The sequence below is a fragment of the Mauremys mutica genome, chromosome 7 (genome assembly GCF_020497125.1).
Source record: "Mauremys mutica isolate MM-2020 ecotype Southern chromosome 7, ASM2049712v1, whole genome shotgun sequence".
NCBI lineage: Eukaryota > Metazoa > Chordata > Testudines > Geoemydidae > Mauremys > Mauremys mutica.
The window spans coordinates 21,042,590-21,059,804 of record NC_059078.1 but is presented as its reverse complement, the minus strand read 5'-3'; the positions used below and the strand labels follow the sequence as shown (position 1 = coordinate 21,059,804).

The window sequence follows — 17,215 nt, the reverse complement described above, 5'->3', positions numbered from 1 at the left end:
CTACTTTTTCATCTTGGCCAATGATGTGTCCTCCATTACTCCAGAAGAGACTGCAGATAGGGGTGTAAGCAGTTTGGAAGCAGAAGTATTATTTAAGGTGGTGGGATGAAGACAGTGGTGAGGCTTGCTCCTTCCCATTTTCCAACTTTGACTTCAAGTTAAATTGTCATTCTCTTTAAATATGAATGGGAACCAAGAGAGTCAGCAATAAAGAAATCCCAGTCATGGGGCTCTCCCCACCAAAACACAAGTCACCTTTCCATTTCCTGAGCTCTTTGCCTGTTGAGGGAAGATGTGGGTTCTTGAGATTATTTTGGGGTATTGCCACTTATCAGAAAACTATCCACCAAAGGGAAGGAAATAACCAGACCCTGCACTGAGTGCTTCCTGCTGTTCTAGGGTCATCAGATTTTACTCATAGCAACACAGGAATTGCTATGATTCTTGAAGAGACCAATAGTCAATTTAGTTGAGTCTGGGATCCTGTGCCCAACAGTGCTTCAGGGTAGGATGTAACTACTCTGCCTCTTTGTGCACCTAATTATGCAATACTATCCACAAAAGAGAAGGGGAATTTCTTCCTGAGTCCAGCTGGAAATCAATTTATGCCCTGAATAATGAATATTGATAGCACTGGTAATTATATTCTAGCTCTCTCATGTATCTTCAAATTGCTATTCTTATTCAGAGCAATGTTTAATCCTTGTTTGAAACTTAGTGGAGCCTCCCAGCTCTGCCCTGACTCAGTTACACAGCAATACTGATAGAACAAAGAATGATAAGTTTAAAAAAAAAAAAGCAACACTCCACCACTGAACTATCAGTGCCAGAATTAGGCAAAAAACCAATCTACCTGAAGTTGTAGCCATGAAGAATGAAATGGTTTTTGAATGATCCATCATCTTAATTTATCAATAACATAGGACAAAGTATATAATATTTAGGACAGTTGTTTTCAAACTTTTCCTTACAGCAACCCCATGCTACAACAGAAATATGTTTCAGAATATTCCTCCCATAAATTTTAGGATCTCTCCCCATCAAGTCATAACACGTAGGAAGGTGTTTGATACACCTCGGTGGGGGAGAGGGTGGTCATAATTTGCAGGTTGAAATCCCATGATTAACAATTTAGGGGAGTTACTTTGAGCCTATCTTCATATACCCTCAGAGTTATGTGTGCAAGTCTTTTATTCCCATTTTCCAAATGATAGATTAAAGGTAACAGTGATATGCAAAGATTTTTTCAAGTTAGGTTTACACCCTATTTTGCTTTGTTATGATGTATAAAGAGAACCTGAAAGGTTTCTTTGGGAGGGAATGTATTTTCCTGTCTGTTTTTTACTTTAGAGAGACAAGGTGGGTGAGGTAATATCTTTTATTGGACCAACTTCTGTTGGTACGAAAGAAAGCTTGTCTCTCCCACCAGCAGAAGTTGGTCCAATAAAAGATATTGCCTCACCCACCTTGTCTTTCTAATATCCTGGGACCAACACAGCTATAACAACACTGTTTTTACTTTATCAGGAATGTCAAGTCTGGTCTTTTCTGCATTTGCTGGAGGACTTCTTAGAAGTCTCAGATGTGTGTTGTGAGCTCTCACATCTTAATTGCAGAGACATGTGGGGGTATATATCTTTAACAATGATGTCCTTTATCCCAAGTGTTCATTTCGCATTAGAGTCAAATGAATGCTAACAAATATTATAAATGTGTAAACAGTCTTGGCAAATACCTTCCTCTCTCAATGTTCAGTTATCACTTGCTTGATTTTTATTAGCTTTCATTAGTTTTCCAGTTTGCCACAAAGTCTTCCAGGGTAAATAAGACCTGAATTCCTTATACAGAAAACAAGTGGGGGAGGGAGGGGACCAAAAACTTGTTTTCCCAAAAAACCTTTCAGGCCTTCTTTACACATCCTAAATAAACCCATTTCCCCCCTCTATGGGTCATCTTTAAGCAACTTGACTAATACCACAGAGTAATAGAGTTCCTGGCTCCAAGCCTTCAGCTTGTTCTATCAGACTCCCTATCCATTATGTAACAACTTAAAAAATGATTTCACAACTTTTGCCTGAGCACAAGAGTGTTTTTACAGGATTTGGCTGTTTTAATATGTTTTTTATGTAAGGGACTTTGAAACACACATCTTGTATATAGGGTGACCAGATGTCCCGATTGTATAGGGACAGTCCTGATATTTGGGAATTTTTCTTATATAGGCACCTATTACCCTCCACCCCCATCCCGATTTTTCACTCTTTATATCTGGTCACCCTACTTGTATACAAGCTGTTTTCTTCAATCCATATGCAGGATTTGTCCATTTCCCATTACTTTCACTCTCCCTCAGGCCCAATCTTTTTAATGAATCACAGCGACCACACACAAAGACTGCGCTGTTAGAATCTGTCCTGTAGATGGCAGCTTCTCCCAATTTTCTCACTCTGTGGGATTCATAAGCGAGGTATCTTTACAGCTCACTATTTATAGGGTCTTTTAGACATTATCTGTAGCTAGGTATCTAGGGGTAAAGTTGCAGCTTGGCAATCTGTAACAGCAATGAGATAATTTTGCAGTTGGTTGCTAAAAAGAAAAGAAAAAAAGCAGAAATGGTGTGGGTGTTAAATATGTAGCCACTTCCCTGGGTGGAGAGTAGGCAGCTTCAAATGGTGCCTAAGAAGCAAAGGCCCAGTCACCTGAACATTTACCCCTTATTGTTCATTATTCTTTTTTATGTAGCTCCTTTTTTTTTTAACCAAAACCCCATTATTCCTATTTTACAGATGGGAAGCTAGAGGAACACAGAAGTGATGAGTTTGCACCAGGAGTAAGTGTCACAGACAGGAAAAGCAGCAAAGAATCCTGTGGCACCTTATAGACTAACAGACGTTTTGCAGCATGAGCTTTCGTGGGTGAATACTTGCATCCGAAGAAGTGGGTATTCACCCACGAAAGCTCATGCTGCAAAACGTCTGTTAGTCTATAAGGTGCCACAGGATTCTTTGCTGCTTCTACAGAACCAGACTAACGGCTACTCCTCTGATACTTGACAGACAGGAAAAGCGCCCAAGGGGTCCTTCCTCTCTGGTTCAAACCACTAGAGCCCATTCCCTTCGCAGAGCTGGGATTGGAACTCACCAGCCCCAAGGATGGAAGCTACAATATTTCCAGGAGACGGCACCACCCAAACAACTAGAGAAGCCTTCTGCGCATGCTCTCCCTTCTTGGGCCGTCCCAAGTTTTTCTAGCGGGAGAGGCGGAGCTGATGTCGGACTCTCCCTCCTAGGCTCCCACCCCGGCCTCATCCCGAGTAGACTCGTCCAGCCTCCTTCTTCCTCCCTCCCCCACCCCGCCCTCTCCGGAAGGAAAGAGGCGGGGCTAAGGGGCAATTAAGCACCGGTTTCTGCGCGTGTCGCCTGATGCGAGGAGAGCGCGCGCCGCTGCCTCTCAGTCGCCCTCCTCTTGCCATGCCGCCCCCGGGCCAGGTCCAGCTGCCGGACTGGGATGCGCTGCGGCTCCGCGTCCGGACTCTGATCGGCGCCCACCGGGTCGCGATCTTCAGCAAGAGCTACTGCCCCTATTGCAACAAGGTACGGTACGGTACGGTACGGCCCGGCCCGGGGGGGGGGGGGCGCCTGGGGCGGGCCTTGCCGCCCAGCCCGCGCACGCGAGCCGCGGCAAGAGGCCTCCCGCCGATAGCTGCCCCTGAGGGGGTCGCTCTCTGCCGCTCGGGCCCGGGATGGGCCCTAACCACCAGTCCTGGCGCGGGCGGGCGGGCTCCCTCAGTGTGACCTGAGGCGGGCTCCAGGCCCGGTGCAGCGGGCTGGGGCTGAGGGTTTGCGCTGAGCTCCCCACGCCTTCCCCTGCGTGTGGCCGGGAGGGTGGGGGCAGCTGTCTGTCCCTCTCTGAGGGCAGGTGCCCGTCACAGGCTGCCAGTCAACCAGCCTCTCTCCAGAGCGCTGACCTGGCGCCAGCCAGAACCGGCGTCCCGCCAACGGCCGAACGGGAGCTCGCGCTTCTTGCTCACTTCCGCCCACTGGGGCTCAGCTAACGCAAGTGCCACCCAGTGCACTAGTTCGTGTATGACGCCAATCTTAAAGCCACTATTCAAGGTCGTCAGATTCGTGGGTTGTTTGTGGGCTTGTTTTTTTTTCTTCCTTTTTTTTTTTTTTGGTTGTGTTCCTCAAATTTGCAAGCAGAGGGCATCTCTTTAGTAACCAATCTGGGTGAAGCTAAACTCTCACCTCTGGCACCGAGCTTGAACTTCCTATCGCCTCTGAGCTGTTGGAAAGGCTGATTTATCACTGACTTGCTTTTATGTTGTTGAATGGTAATTCTGTATTGTGTCAATGTCCTCAGTGTTATGATAAACAAAAAGGTTGCTGAGCATTGCAGGGGTCAGAAAAGGATTTTTATTATGGTAATACTTACCTATGTCTTTCTAGGTCTGGTCTGCTTAGCTAGCTGACAAAGCTAAGCTTGAACTGCATAACCAAAGCAGCTTAAGAAAACAACAAACCTGCAAGGCCTTCCCTATGCATTGTAAACAATTGCCTGTCAAATTCTAACTGCAGAAACTTGGTGCAGATTTATGCACATCTTGATTGATTCTCAAATACTTTTTGAATTGACACTTAAAAGTGAAACATTTTTAAAACTTGAAAATCTTATGTGGTGATGGAGCTATGGAGGAAGTTAGAATATTAGGCTGTAACTTCTAGTAGCATTTTTCTAACTGAATTTTACATTGAAATTGTTTTCTTGGTAATCATCCCTGTGGCTTCATACTCCGCACTTGGATCTCCGTGTGTGTAAACAGTGTGATACAATAGAGTCTTGTAATATTACTGTAGAAAGAATCCCAATGATCATGGTTTTTGTTCTAGTTGACATAAAATTACATTTAGACCATAATTCAGGTCCAAGGAAACATGTCAGAAATGTAGTAGGTACTTCAGATAAAAACATCATCTTGAGTCCTGAAAATACTATCATCTGTTGGTAAGCTTTATTTAGACTTTCAAAAATCTTTCTAATAGTCTATTTACAGAATTTTGAGCAAGTGAAGTGATGATAGGGTGGTAGATGAAATCTCTTTATATTTTAAATATATATATCTATATACCCACACACACACACACACTGTATATAGCAAAGTTGTTCTAGAGAAGATTCTTTTTCTTGGTGAGAGTGTATTGGAAATACCCACTAAGGGCCTGGTCTACACTGGGGAGGATTGACCTAAGATATGCAACTTCAGCTGTGAGAATAGCACAGCTGAAGTCAATGCATCTTAGGTTGACTTACCTCACGGCTCGGGGTCGACTGCCTTCGCTCCCCCGTCGACTCTGCTTCTGCCTCTCACTGTGGTGAAGTACAGGAGTCAATGACAGAGCGATCAGGGATCGATTTATTGCATCTGCACTAGAGGTGATAAATCAACTCCTGATCGATCACTACCCACCGATTTGGTGGGTAGTTTAGACATACCCCAAGAGAGGAATCCAACAGTTGGTGGTCATCTGCCTCGCTTTGTCTACTACTTAGCAGTTCTTTTTGGTCTGTCAACAGTTGCAATGCTAGTTGTAAAGTGTTGGCAGCCTTTTTTGCAATGTATTGGAGTCCAGTTAGATGGTGTTGTCATGGGTGGTTTGTTTGTTTTTTAAGACTCTTTTCTACCTTGCCACTTCACCCGTTGCTTGTGCTGCACGAGCTATTCCAGTTGAGGGGAAATGGTTACAAATCAGGGCTGAGTTAATCACATTTAACTTGTGTGATTAACAATATTAATCGTGATTAATCAGTTTTAGTCACACTGTTAAACAATAGAATACCAATTGAAATTTATTACATATTTTTGGGAGTTTTTCTGCATTTTCCAATATATGGATTTCAATTACAACACAGAATACTAAGTGTACAGTGCTCACTTTATATATTTTGATTAAATATTTGTACTGTAAAAATAAGCAAAGGAATAGTATTTTTTCAATTCACCTCATATAAGTACTCTTTATCATGAAAGTGCAATTTACAAATGTAGATTTTTTTTTGTTACATATCTGCACTCAAAAGCAAAACATAAAACTTTAGAGCCTACATGTCCACTCAGTCCTACTTCTTGCTCAGCCAATCGCTCAGACAAGTTTGTTTACATTTGCAGGAGATAATGCTGCCCACTTATTACTTACAGTGTCACCTGAAAGTGAGAACAGGCATTTGCATGGCACTTTTTTAGCTGGGATTGCAAGGTATTTACATTCATATGCCCCTTCATGTTTTGGCCACCATTCCAGAGGACATGCTTCCAGGCTGCTGATTATTTAAAAAAAAAAGTGTTAATTAAATGTGTGACTGTCTCCTGCTCTGTTTTACCCATGTTCTGTCATATTTCATGTTATAGCAGTCTCGGATGATGACCCAGCACATGTTCTTCTTCTTTTTAAGAACACTTTTACTGCAGATTTGACAAAACACAAAAGGTTCCAATGTGAGATTTCTAAAGATAGCAACAGCACTTGACCCAAGGTTTAAGAATCTGAAGTGCCTTCCAAAATCCGAGTGGAACAAGGTGTGGAGCATGCTTTCAGAAGTCTTAAAAGAGCAACACTCTGATGCAAAAACTACAGAGCCCAAACCACCAAAAAAAAGAAAATCAAGCTTCTGCTGGTGGCATATGACTCAGATGATGAAAATGAACATTGGTCTGCACTGCTTTGGATTTGTTCTCGAGCAGAACTTGTCATCAGTGTGGATGCATGTCCTCTGAAAACAAACTTGACTGGCTAATCAAGAAGTAAGACTGAGTGGACTTGTAGGCTCTAAAGTTTTGCATTGTTGTTTTTGAGTGCAGTTATTTTTTTTGTACATAATTCAACTTTCATTATAGAGAGATTGCACTACAGTACTTGTGTGAGGTGAATTGAAAAAATACTATCTCTTGGTTTTTACAGTGCAAATGTTGTTGTTGTTGTAATAGAAATCAATGTATTTGAAAATGTAGAAAAAATCCAAACCTATTTAAATGGTATTCTATTATTAACAGCACAACTAAGTGCACAACTAATAGTGATTAATTTTTTTACTTGCTTGACAGCCCTACTACAAATTTGTGTTGAGTCAGTCTAGAACTCTGTTGCTGATTAGTGTTTGTTCCTGTGCTGCTGAGGCAGAGCTTCTCTTGTAGGTAGGGCTTTTGGCTCCATGGAAACAGCCAGCTCTTGGGAGTGCTATATTTACTGTCCCAGAAGGAGAGAGAGCAAGTATTGCTGCAGGTAGACTGGGGAGCAATGTTGACTCTTATCTTAGTGGGGGAAGAGAAGAAGGAACATGAATGGAGCTGGATTAAGGGATAGGTGGTAAATCTGGAGCAAGGAAAGATGCTTGAGGAAATTATTTAATGGAATAAGGGTCTCTAATGTGTGTTCCTCTTGGGCAGAGGAAGAAGGGGAAGAGGGAGGCAGAGGATGGAGAGAGTATGTTGAAAGAGAACAAATGAGGTCAAGAAAATGCATCTTCTAAAAGCCAAAGAGATAACAGGAGATTAGATGATAGCAGGAATAAGAAACCATGACCCATTGCAGGGGAAAGTCCTTAATGGTAAGATGAGAAGGAAGGTGGTACAGTGCATGAATGGAGTTGTCAGAATTTGACTTTCTTGCAGTTACTGACAGTCAGGAATAACTTGCATGTATTTTAAATTCTTGCCACCATGGAGAAATAGATACTGGATGAGATGGAAAAACTTATAAATGCTAGCAGTCTCTACACTGACATGTAAAAGCAACTTCATACACAAAATAACCACAAGTTCACATGACTGCTGATTATACTAGTCTTATGATATGCCCTTAGCTAGTATATTATGCATCCATAAAAATGCATAATGATATGTCAGGCCAGTTCAATTTAGATTGTTACAAAATGCTAATTGACTTATGAAACAGCAGACCTGGGACACTGCTTATTAGCTAACCTAACTCCACCTTGTGGGGTTTAAAGTAGCTAAACAGGTTGAAGTAATGAGAGCATATGCTGCCAGGAAAAGTTTTTAAAAGTGCATTGTCATACCATAGTGCCTTTGTACCAAGTTACTTTCCACAGGAAACTTAGTGTTAGGTAACTCACTAATAATGTTTGTCCTCTAGCTGTTAGTTTCCTTTGTAAGAATTGTTTCAGAGTAGAAGGTGTGTTAGTCTGTATCCACAAAAAGAACAGGAGTACTCCTGGCACCTTAGAGACTAAGGGTAGGTCTACACTTACCTGCCGGGTCAACGGGCGGCGTTCGACTTCTCGGCGTTCGAACTATCGTGTCTAATGTAGACGCGATAGTTCGAACTCCGGACGCGCTCCTGTCGACTCCGGAACTCCACCGGAGCGAGTGGCAGTGGCAGAGTCGACGGGGGAGCCGCGGACTTCGTTCCTGCGGCATCTGGACGGGTGAGTAGCCCGAACTAAGGTACTTCGACTTCAGCTACGCTATTCGCGTAGCTGAAGTCGCGTACCTTAGTTCGACGACACCCCCCCCCCTTAGTGTAGACCAGGCCTAACAAATTTATTTGAGCATAAGCTTTCATGGGCTACAGCCCACTTCATCGGATGCATAGCATTGAACATATAGTGTGTGTGTAAACACACACATTTGTTAGAGAGAGAACATGAAAAGGCGGGAGTTCCTCTAAGAGGCTAATTAATTAAGATGAGCTATTGTCAGCGGGGGGGGGGGGGACTTTTGTAGTGATAATCAAAATAGCCCATTTAAGACAGTTTGACAAGAAGGTGTGAGGATACTTAATCTGGGAAAATAGATTTAATGTTTGTAATGGCTCAGCCATTCCCAGTCTCTATTTAAGCCTAAATTGATAGTATCTAGTTTGAATTTTAATTCAAGTTCAGCAATTTCTCATTGGAGTCTGTTTTTGAAGCTTTTCTGTTGCAAAATTGCCACCTTTAAATGTGTTACTGAGTGGCCAGAGAAGTTGAAGTGTTCTCCTACTGGTTTTTGAATGTTATGATTCCTGATTTCAGATTTGTGTCCATTTATGCTTTTGTGTAGAGACTGTCCGGTTTGGCCAATGTACATGGCAGAGGGGCATTGCTGGCACATGATGGCATATACCGCATTGGTAGATGTGCAGGTGAATGAGCCCCTGATCTGATTAGGTCTTATGATGGTGTCACTTGAATAGATATGTGGACAGAGTTGGCATCAGGCTTTGTTGCAAGGATAGGGTCCTGGGTTAGTGTGTGTGTTCTGTGGCATGTGATTGCTCGTGAGTATTTGCTTCAGGTTTTAATAATAATTGGAGATATACCAATCTCCTAGAACTGGAAGGGACCTTGAAAGGTCATCGAGTCCAGCCCCCTGCCCTCACTAGCAGGACCAATTTTTGCCCCCGTGTAATAGTCCGAGGTTGGGGCCGTGCCCTCTCAGGGGCCGTCGGGAGCCAGGCCGCCTTACTACACGGCTCAAATCAGTCTCTGGGTTCTGAAGGTCTTGGGGGTTCGGCCTCTCAAGCAGGGGCTGAACAGAAGGCACACGGTTAGTGCAGTGAGTCCCAGCCCTCTGTCAGGGCGGGGCAGCGAACCAGTTCTAAGCTCCGGTCCTGGCAGCCGGAGCTGAGCAATGGCAAAGTCAGTAAGCCCCCAAGCCCTAGCTCAGGGCGGGGCAGCACACAAGAGGCAGGGCTCAGACCCTCAGGCAGGGCTGAGCAGCAGTCTAAGTCAGTAAGCCCAAGCCCTAGCTCAGGGCGGGGCAGCACACAAGAGGCAGGGCTCAGACCCTCAGGCAGGGCTGAGCAGCAGTCTAAGTCTGTAAGCCCCAAGCCCTAGCTCAGGGCGGGGCAGCACACAAGAGGCAGGGCTCAGACCCTCAGGCAGGGGCTGAGCAGTAATAATAGTTCAGGGCTCAGGTCCTTAAAGCAGGAGCTGAGCAGTAATCAAGTCAAGAAGCCCAAGCCCTAGCTCAGGGCGGGGCACCAAACACAGCAGTTCTAGGCTCAGTTCCTCACAGCAGGGGCTGAGCACACAAAGTCACTAGTTTAAGCCCAAGCCCTCAGTCAGGGCGGGCAGCAAAACAGCAGTTCGATAAGCCCTGGCCCTCTGGGGCAGGGCAGGGCAACAACAGTTCAATAAGCCCTGGCCCTCTGGAGCAGGGCAGGGCAACAGCAGTTCAATAAGCCCTGGCCCTCTGGAGCAGGGCAGGGCAACAGCAGTTCAATAAGCCCTGGCCCTCTGGAGCAGGGCAGGGCAGGGCAACAGCAGTTCAATAAGCCCTGGCCCTCTGGGGCAGGGCAGGGCATCAGCCTCAGGAAGCTCAGGTAAGTGCCAGCTTCTCTGCCTGAGTGCTGGCAGGAGGGGGAGTCTGCCACCCGTGAGTGGGGTGGCAGGGGGGACACAGGCCCACCCACTCCACTGTGTCCCAGCCCGGGGCCCTAACAGCGGCGTGGATCCGCTACAGTCAGTGGGGATCCTGGCCGCAACACACTGACATGGGCACGTCCGTGCCCTCAGCCGGACAGGGTTCGGCTACCCCCGGGCTGCACTCCATCTCCCCCTCCTTGGGTACCTGCTCGTCGCTGGGCTCGGCAGCGGGGTCCCACACCATGGGTTCCTCGGCGTGGTGAAGGCGGTCTAGGTCGGGCTGCTCCTCCAGACTCGGGTCAGGGGGCCGCTCGGGCCGCTCCTCGGGGTACCGGGCTCGGGGCAGGCTCGGCCAGTCCACCTCGGGGTACCTGGCTCGAGGGAGGCTCGGTCGGTCCGCGTCAGGATACCTGGCTCGAGGGAGGCTTGGTCCATCCACGTCCGGGTACCTGGCTCGGGGCAGGCTCGGTCCAGCAGGAGCCCGATCAGGAGCGTCTGTCCTCTCCGGCTGCTGGGCTCCAACTGAGTGCTGAGGCCGGGCTTTTATACTTCCTGTCCCGCCCCTTGACTTCCGGGGGGCGGGAACAGGTGGCAGTGGCTCCGCCCACTGAGGTGGCTGTTCCGGTTCCTCCCTCTCAGGGGCCGTCGGGAGCCAGGCCGCCTCACTACACGCAGATTCCTAAGTGGCCCCCTCAAGGATTGAACTCACAACCCTGGGTTTAGCAGGCCAATGCTCAAACCACTGAGCTATTGGGCGGGGGGGGGGGGGGGGGGGGGGGTGTCTGTAAGCGAGGACAGGTCTGTCTCCCAAGATCTGTGAGAGTGAGGGATAGATTATAGATCCTTGATGCACTGGAGAGGTTTTATTTGGGGACTGACGGTGATAGCTAGTGGCCTAAGGGATTTCTTGTCTGTGTACAAATGCACCCATTAAATTAAAGTGTGATGCATATTTGTATGCTACAAATCAATATACAGACTGCAAATGTCTTCTTTCTATACAGTTGAGTTAGATCTTGAAGGGAAAGTACTCTATGGCTGAGAATAAAGATGGCAAGGTTAGAAAGCCTTAAAGGACAAATGTACTCTCCTTTCTCCAGTGTAATTACTCTAAAACTCTTGTTCTTGCTATACTTTAGCAGTATAGCAGTTCAGTGGTACCTTATGCTGCTGCCACACTTGAACTGTTTGTTCTACATTAGAACCTCAGAGTTATGAACTGACCAGTCAACCATATCCCTCATTTGGAACTGGTAGTACTCAATCAGGCAGCAGCAGAGAACCCCCCCACCCCAAAAAAGCAAATACAGTACTGTTAAACGCAAACTACTCCTTTTTAAAAAAAAAAAAAAAAAGGCATTTTTCTTCTGCATAGTAAAGTTTCAAGGCTGTATTGACTCTATGTTCACTTCTAAACTTTTGAAAGAACAACCATAACATTTTGTTCAAAGTTGCAAACATTTCAGAGTTACAAAAAACTTCCATTCCTGAGGTGTTCATAACTCTGAGGTTTGTTTGATGAAAAAGGTGTCTCTCTACTGTAGGCTGCTTTAACACAAATTAAAGTAAAACAGCAGGCTATGCAGTTATAACTCTCTGGCATCCCCCAAAAGACTGAAGTCCTCTACCCCATAAATATTAATCCCATCAAGCTTCACTTTTCCAAAAGTATACATAAACCGCCCTTTCAGGGTGCCCAAATACTCATGCTCTTTTGGAACCAGTGTAACACAATTGAGAGCCCCTCAGAGAGAAATCTGACCTCACACTCTTTCTTAAATCAAGGGTATCTGCTCCCTAATTGCCTCTCCCCATCTTCCCTTCCTGGCAGTCAGAAGTTTAGGGTTGCCATGGGCGTGGGGTTGCATCCCTGACCATCTTGGCTAATAGCCATTTATTCACTGAACCCAGTTATACTTTTGGCCATCAACATCCTATTGCAATGAGTTCCACAGTTTAACTTGCCATAGTGTGGCAAAAGTACTTCACTTGTTTGTATTAAACCTGATGCCTATTTTAAAACAAACAAACAAAAAAAACCAAACTGCCTCTCCTTTTTTTCCATACTGTTATTTTTGCTGTCTCTCAATAAGTAGCTACCTAGCCATGTAGGAGTTTATAGGCCAAAATCAGGAGTCTTCAGTTCTTTTTAAAAGAAAAATTAAAAAAAAAAGGGGGGGGGGAAAGTGAAGCCAGAAATCATAGCCAGGTGAGAGATTAATTATGAAGGAGGCTGCTGTGTTTTGTACCATCTTGTGTTTTCTGGGCAGACTTAGGTTGAAGACCCATGTAGAGCACACTGCAGTTATCATATCTGGAGATGATAAAGGTCTGGATCATAGTAGCAAGATCCTCATCTTAAAACCAGTTGCTTCCTCACCTAAAAGACAGGTGTGCTACTTCCTAACCACATGCAAAAAGTGTCCCTCATCACTGAATCTGTTGTCATCTCATAATAGCTGGGGATCCAGCAATACGTCTCAGCGTGGAAATTCTAGTATAAATGACTGAATGGGTTCTCAAGGTCCGTAGGGGTTATCTTTGCAATCCCCAACCCATCAGCTTCATATTATCTGGATTTGAGCTTGACTCAGATAGCTGTCAACTGTGCTCCAATCTGTCCCAAAGACTAGATCAAGCATTCAATAGCACTGGCAGGATTAGGTGAGAGCATGTTGTCTTCAGCCTACTGAAAGAACTGTAGTCCATGCCTCCTCACTAACCTTCCTAACAATCCCATGTGTGCAAGTTGGAACAAGAGGAAAGAGATAAAACCCCAATAACAGTGCCTTCAGGAAGGAAGAGCAACCACTCTATAACACCTTCCAGGAATGCAGTGAAGAAAGGACTAAGCCACCCAAGAACAGCACTATCCTGTCCTGCTGCAGGCAAGGCAATTGTATATAAAATAGCTGATAGAGCTTACAGTATTGGTATGGGTACCTTGTCTTCATCTCTGAAAGATGATCAGTCAGTGACATTAAGAATGCTGTTTGGAGAGTTGTTGTAGCTGTGTTGGTTCCAGGATTTAGAGAGTCTAGGAAGGTGAGGTATAACTTTTATTGGACAGACTTCTGTTGGTGAAAGGAGCAAGTTTTTGAGCTTCACAGCTTGTCTCTTCCAACAGAAGTTTGTCCAATAAGAGATACCTCAGTCACTTGTGTATAAGATCTCATGAAGAATGTTGTAAGTTCTTGCAAAAGATGCATGACTCCCTCTGGATTTCCTGATAAGACTTCAGGCTCTCTTTTATGCATTTATGTTGGGGTTGTTAACAACCTTGTTGTATAAAAATCTCTGGTGCTGACCTAGTTTGATCTTTGGTCTATTTTTGTATAATCCTGTTGATTTCTGTGTACATTAATTTCAATAAAGCATTCTCTAAAAGGCAGACTTTTTTTAGTATGAGTAAGTGACAAGCATCAGCTTTTAAATTGCTTATTTTATATATTAAATGACTCAATAGGAGCTACATTGTATCCATACTTGATCTCTCCACTTGGTAAATTTAAATATCTAATTTTGTTTGCAGTAGTTGTCCCTTCAAAGTCTAACATCTTGCTTGGTAGCATTAACATTATGTAAGTACCTCACATTAGTTAACACTATTTTAACCATGCAAACTGCCACTATTCTCAATTATAAAACTGAAGAAACAATCTGTTATCTTAACTGATCATTAGGAATGCTGATTATTTCCTCAAACTATTTTAATTTCTCTATAATAATTTTTAGTGTCAGGTTAATCAGCAAATATTCCTTGACCAGCGGGGTAGGGAGACTAGTAGGGTATATACCTTTCAAGTGTCCTGCATTGTGCAGGACACGCCGCATCTGGCCCTGATATTTAAAATTGTCCTGCTTTTCTGTTGCAAAGTCTCTGTTCAGTGCTCAGCAAGTGCAAGTCTTCCTGGTTGCGAGCTGCACATCTTTGTGCTTGACATCATGTCTCCCATTTGCAAGCAAGTTTAGTAGCACTGGCCACTTATGAAAGTATACAGCTATAGTTTTCTACATAAAGTATGATTTTAGGTATACAATCAGTGGTTAGTTTCATTATAAGAAGTTCCAGGCTATTTGCATGCTATTTTTAAAAATAAAACTGTTCAGTAAAGAAAATGTGGTGTCTGTCATTTTGAGGGTCACTGTTCTTCATTTCCAAATCTGAAGATTGAGAGAGATGGTAAATTTGTGTTCCTAATCCTGGTGTGGGTTGTCAGCCATGGATCTAGTAATTTTCTAGTGAAAGTACAACTTTTTTAGATTTCAACCTAATTTTGCTACTTAATGGCTTCCTCACAAAACTATCCCATCTCCAAAGAGTCTTTGGCCATATGTGTATATCTGTTTACTAAATAAATGACCATTGGGTTTTCTATCCTCTATACCTACTTCTTGAGGTAGCCAATTTGATATCTTGGGCTGGTTACTTCTGACAATATAAGGGGGTAAAAAGACAATCTGCTGCTAAGCTTTTTGTAGATTAAGTTCTCCCATCTCCTTCAGGAGAAGCATGGGATTGGATACCAAAGTCTGAATCCTGCTGATTACCTAAACATACTTCTACACTGAAAATGAAGATGTGATTGTAGTGCAGGTATTGCTGTAATCTAGCTAGTGCAGCCATAACTTCATTGTAGGTGAACCATCTCAGGAAGCTTGCCAGGGACTGTGAATATATACTTGGGTTGCTAACACCTGGTGAAGTGCAGGCTGCCATGGCTTTGCTGCAATTGTTAACCACAATAGCTAGATTAAAGCTAGGACAGACATGCCTACTTGCACTAGTCATACCATCGTTTGTAGTGTAAATATACTACCTGTGGTGAATCACATGCGACAGCAAAGGGGCTGCTTCTGAAATCTAATGACTTACAACTGTTTTAAGACGCTATCTATGTAATCACGTTCAATAGCAGATCTTGGTCCTAAACTACATCTAAATATCAAACTTTTGACTTATGAAAATGCAGTGCCCTTGTTCACAATAGCAGATATCAAATGACACTACTATGGTTTGTTACAGGTGAAAGAACTTTTTCATTCTATGGGAGTAGACTACTATGCTTTGGAACTTGATTTAACTGGTAAGTTAAAAATGATAGCTCGTGTTGCGATACATAGATATATATTTCATCCAACTTAATCCACTCTTTTCCTATAAACTGCCTTGTACTGATCAGAGACACTAGTTCTGTCTTGAATGATGCCTCATTTAGTGTAAAGTTACAACGGCATTTAAAATACATGCTAAACTCTTATATCACAAGGCACTTTTTTTTAAATAAAAATGTGATTTGTTTAATCAAATAGAAGTTTGATGGAGGTGTCAGGAAATTACCCACTGTTCTGTCTTGCAGGAAAAGTCAATCTTTTGCCTAAGTTACTTTTTTTGTGTTCCCAGATGAATTGTTAATATTTTACTTGAGTTAGAAGTGACCTTTGTGAAGTTCACTGAGTCATTGGTGGGGGAAAAAAAGACTAAATTCCATTGCTCAGGCTGTAGCCAGTGCCAGCTTTTATTAAAGCTAGGAGTTCTGAGGTTACATTAGTCTTATGTGAAAATTACCTGTTTTCTCAAGAATTAAAGTAAGGGGTTTTACTGGGCATTAATTGGTTGTAAAGATGGCTGTCTCATCCAGAATATATTTAAAACTTCAGTGGTCATAATATTTTGATCTTAAAATTTTGCTACTTATACTGTTTACCAATTTAATACTTCATAACCTTCCAAAAATAACATTGTGTTGAATAGTTTGAAAGACTGTACTAACTGACTTTCACTGAAGTTTCCCTTTTTGGTTTAGCATTCTTTCCATACTAGAGAGGTTCCTGCACAGTAAATGGATCCTAGTCTGACAAAGGGAACTGTAATATACATATGGATTTGCTGAGTCCATCTTCTGTTTTGGGATAGTGATTGTGTGTTAAGGCTCTTTTTAATAATTAAGACTGTGCTTAATTTGCAGCTTCTGAGATTATTGGCACTGTCTCTGAGTGGGGTTAAATAAAACTAAAGTGCATTTGAATATTTCCACAATTAATCCCACACATCTCCTGTACTGGCTAGACTATATTTAGGTTTCATAAAACCACCAAAGGGGTGAACAAGTTCCAAAGCCCAGGGGGGCCTAATGAAGAACACCCTGCCAGCAGTTTTGTATTGAGTTAGCTGAAATGCCTCCACTGATACTGACTGTGGCAATATACATAGGCAGGGAGGTAGTCTCTCTCAAATATGCAGGTCCAAGCAACGTATGGCTTAAATTTCTAAACACCACCTGCAAACGGTCTCACGTTTAGATTTGTGAAGCTTCAATTCATTCCATCTATCTAGACACATACTCTTGTGGGGAGTTACAACTTTTGAAAACTCTTCTTCTTTTTGTTTCAAAGCTTGTGCTTTTGAAGAATATCTACAAACGTGCCATGTCTGAAACAAATATGTTTTTTTATGGAGGGTTTGTGATGTGCAGTTTGTCGAAAAAACACTTCTGTTCTAGTTTTTAAAAAACCCATGCTTAAGTGCACTTTCAGTGAGGATTGTTTCAAACTCTCTCATAGTAATTTTTTTTAATATCCTTAGATGATGGACCCAATATTCAGCAAGTGGTGTTAGAAATGACTAGCCAGAGGACTGTGCCCAATGTGTTTGTGAATGGAACACACATAGGTGGATATGATAAAACTTTTCAGGTAATCTTGCATTTCTTGAGTTTGAAATGAGCTGTGGCTAGAAATGAACTGACTAGATAACTTATCTCTGTTTTTAAATGCAGTCTAATCACTTGATACCTCTGTTACAACCACTGGTTGCAACCTGTAACCAGTCTCTTGGAAGTAGCCCTTT

The 17,215-nt window shown here is 43.4% G+C and overlaps 1 protein-coding gene across 1 annotated transcript in view; it reads left to right on the top strand.

Moving 5' to 3' along the window:
- Positions 1–3,342: 3,342 nt before the first annotated feature.
- The window catches only part of TXNRD3 (thioredoxin reductase 3), a 36,967-nt gene continuing 23,094 nt past the window's right edge, over positions 3,343–17,215 (top strand). Inside the window, exons 1-3 of the mRNA XM_045024312.1 lie at positions 3,343–3,593; positions 15,392–15,452; positions 16,952–17,061. Of these exons, the coding sequence (XP_044880247.1) occupies positions 3,423–3,593; positions 15,392–15,452; positions 16,952–17,061 (342 nt within the window). The 5' untranslated portion in view covers positions 3,343–3,422. The remainder of the gene's footprint in view (positions 3,594–15,391; positions 15,453–16,951; positions 17,062–17,215) is intronic.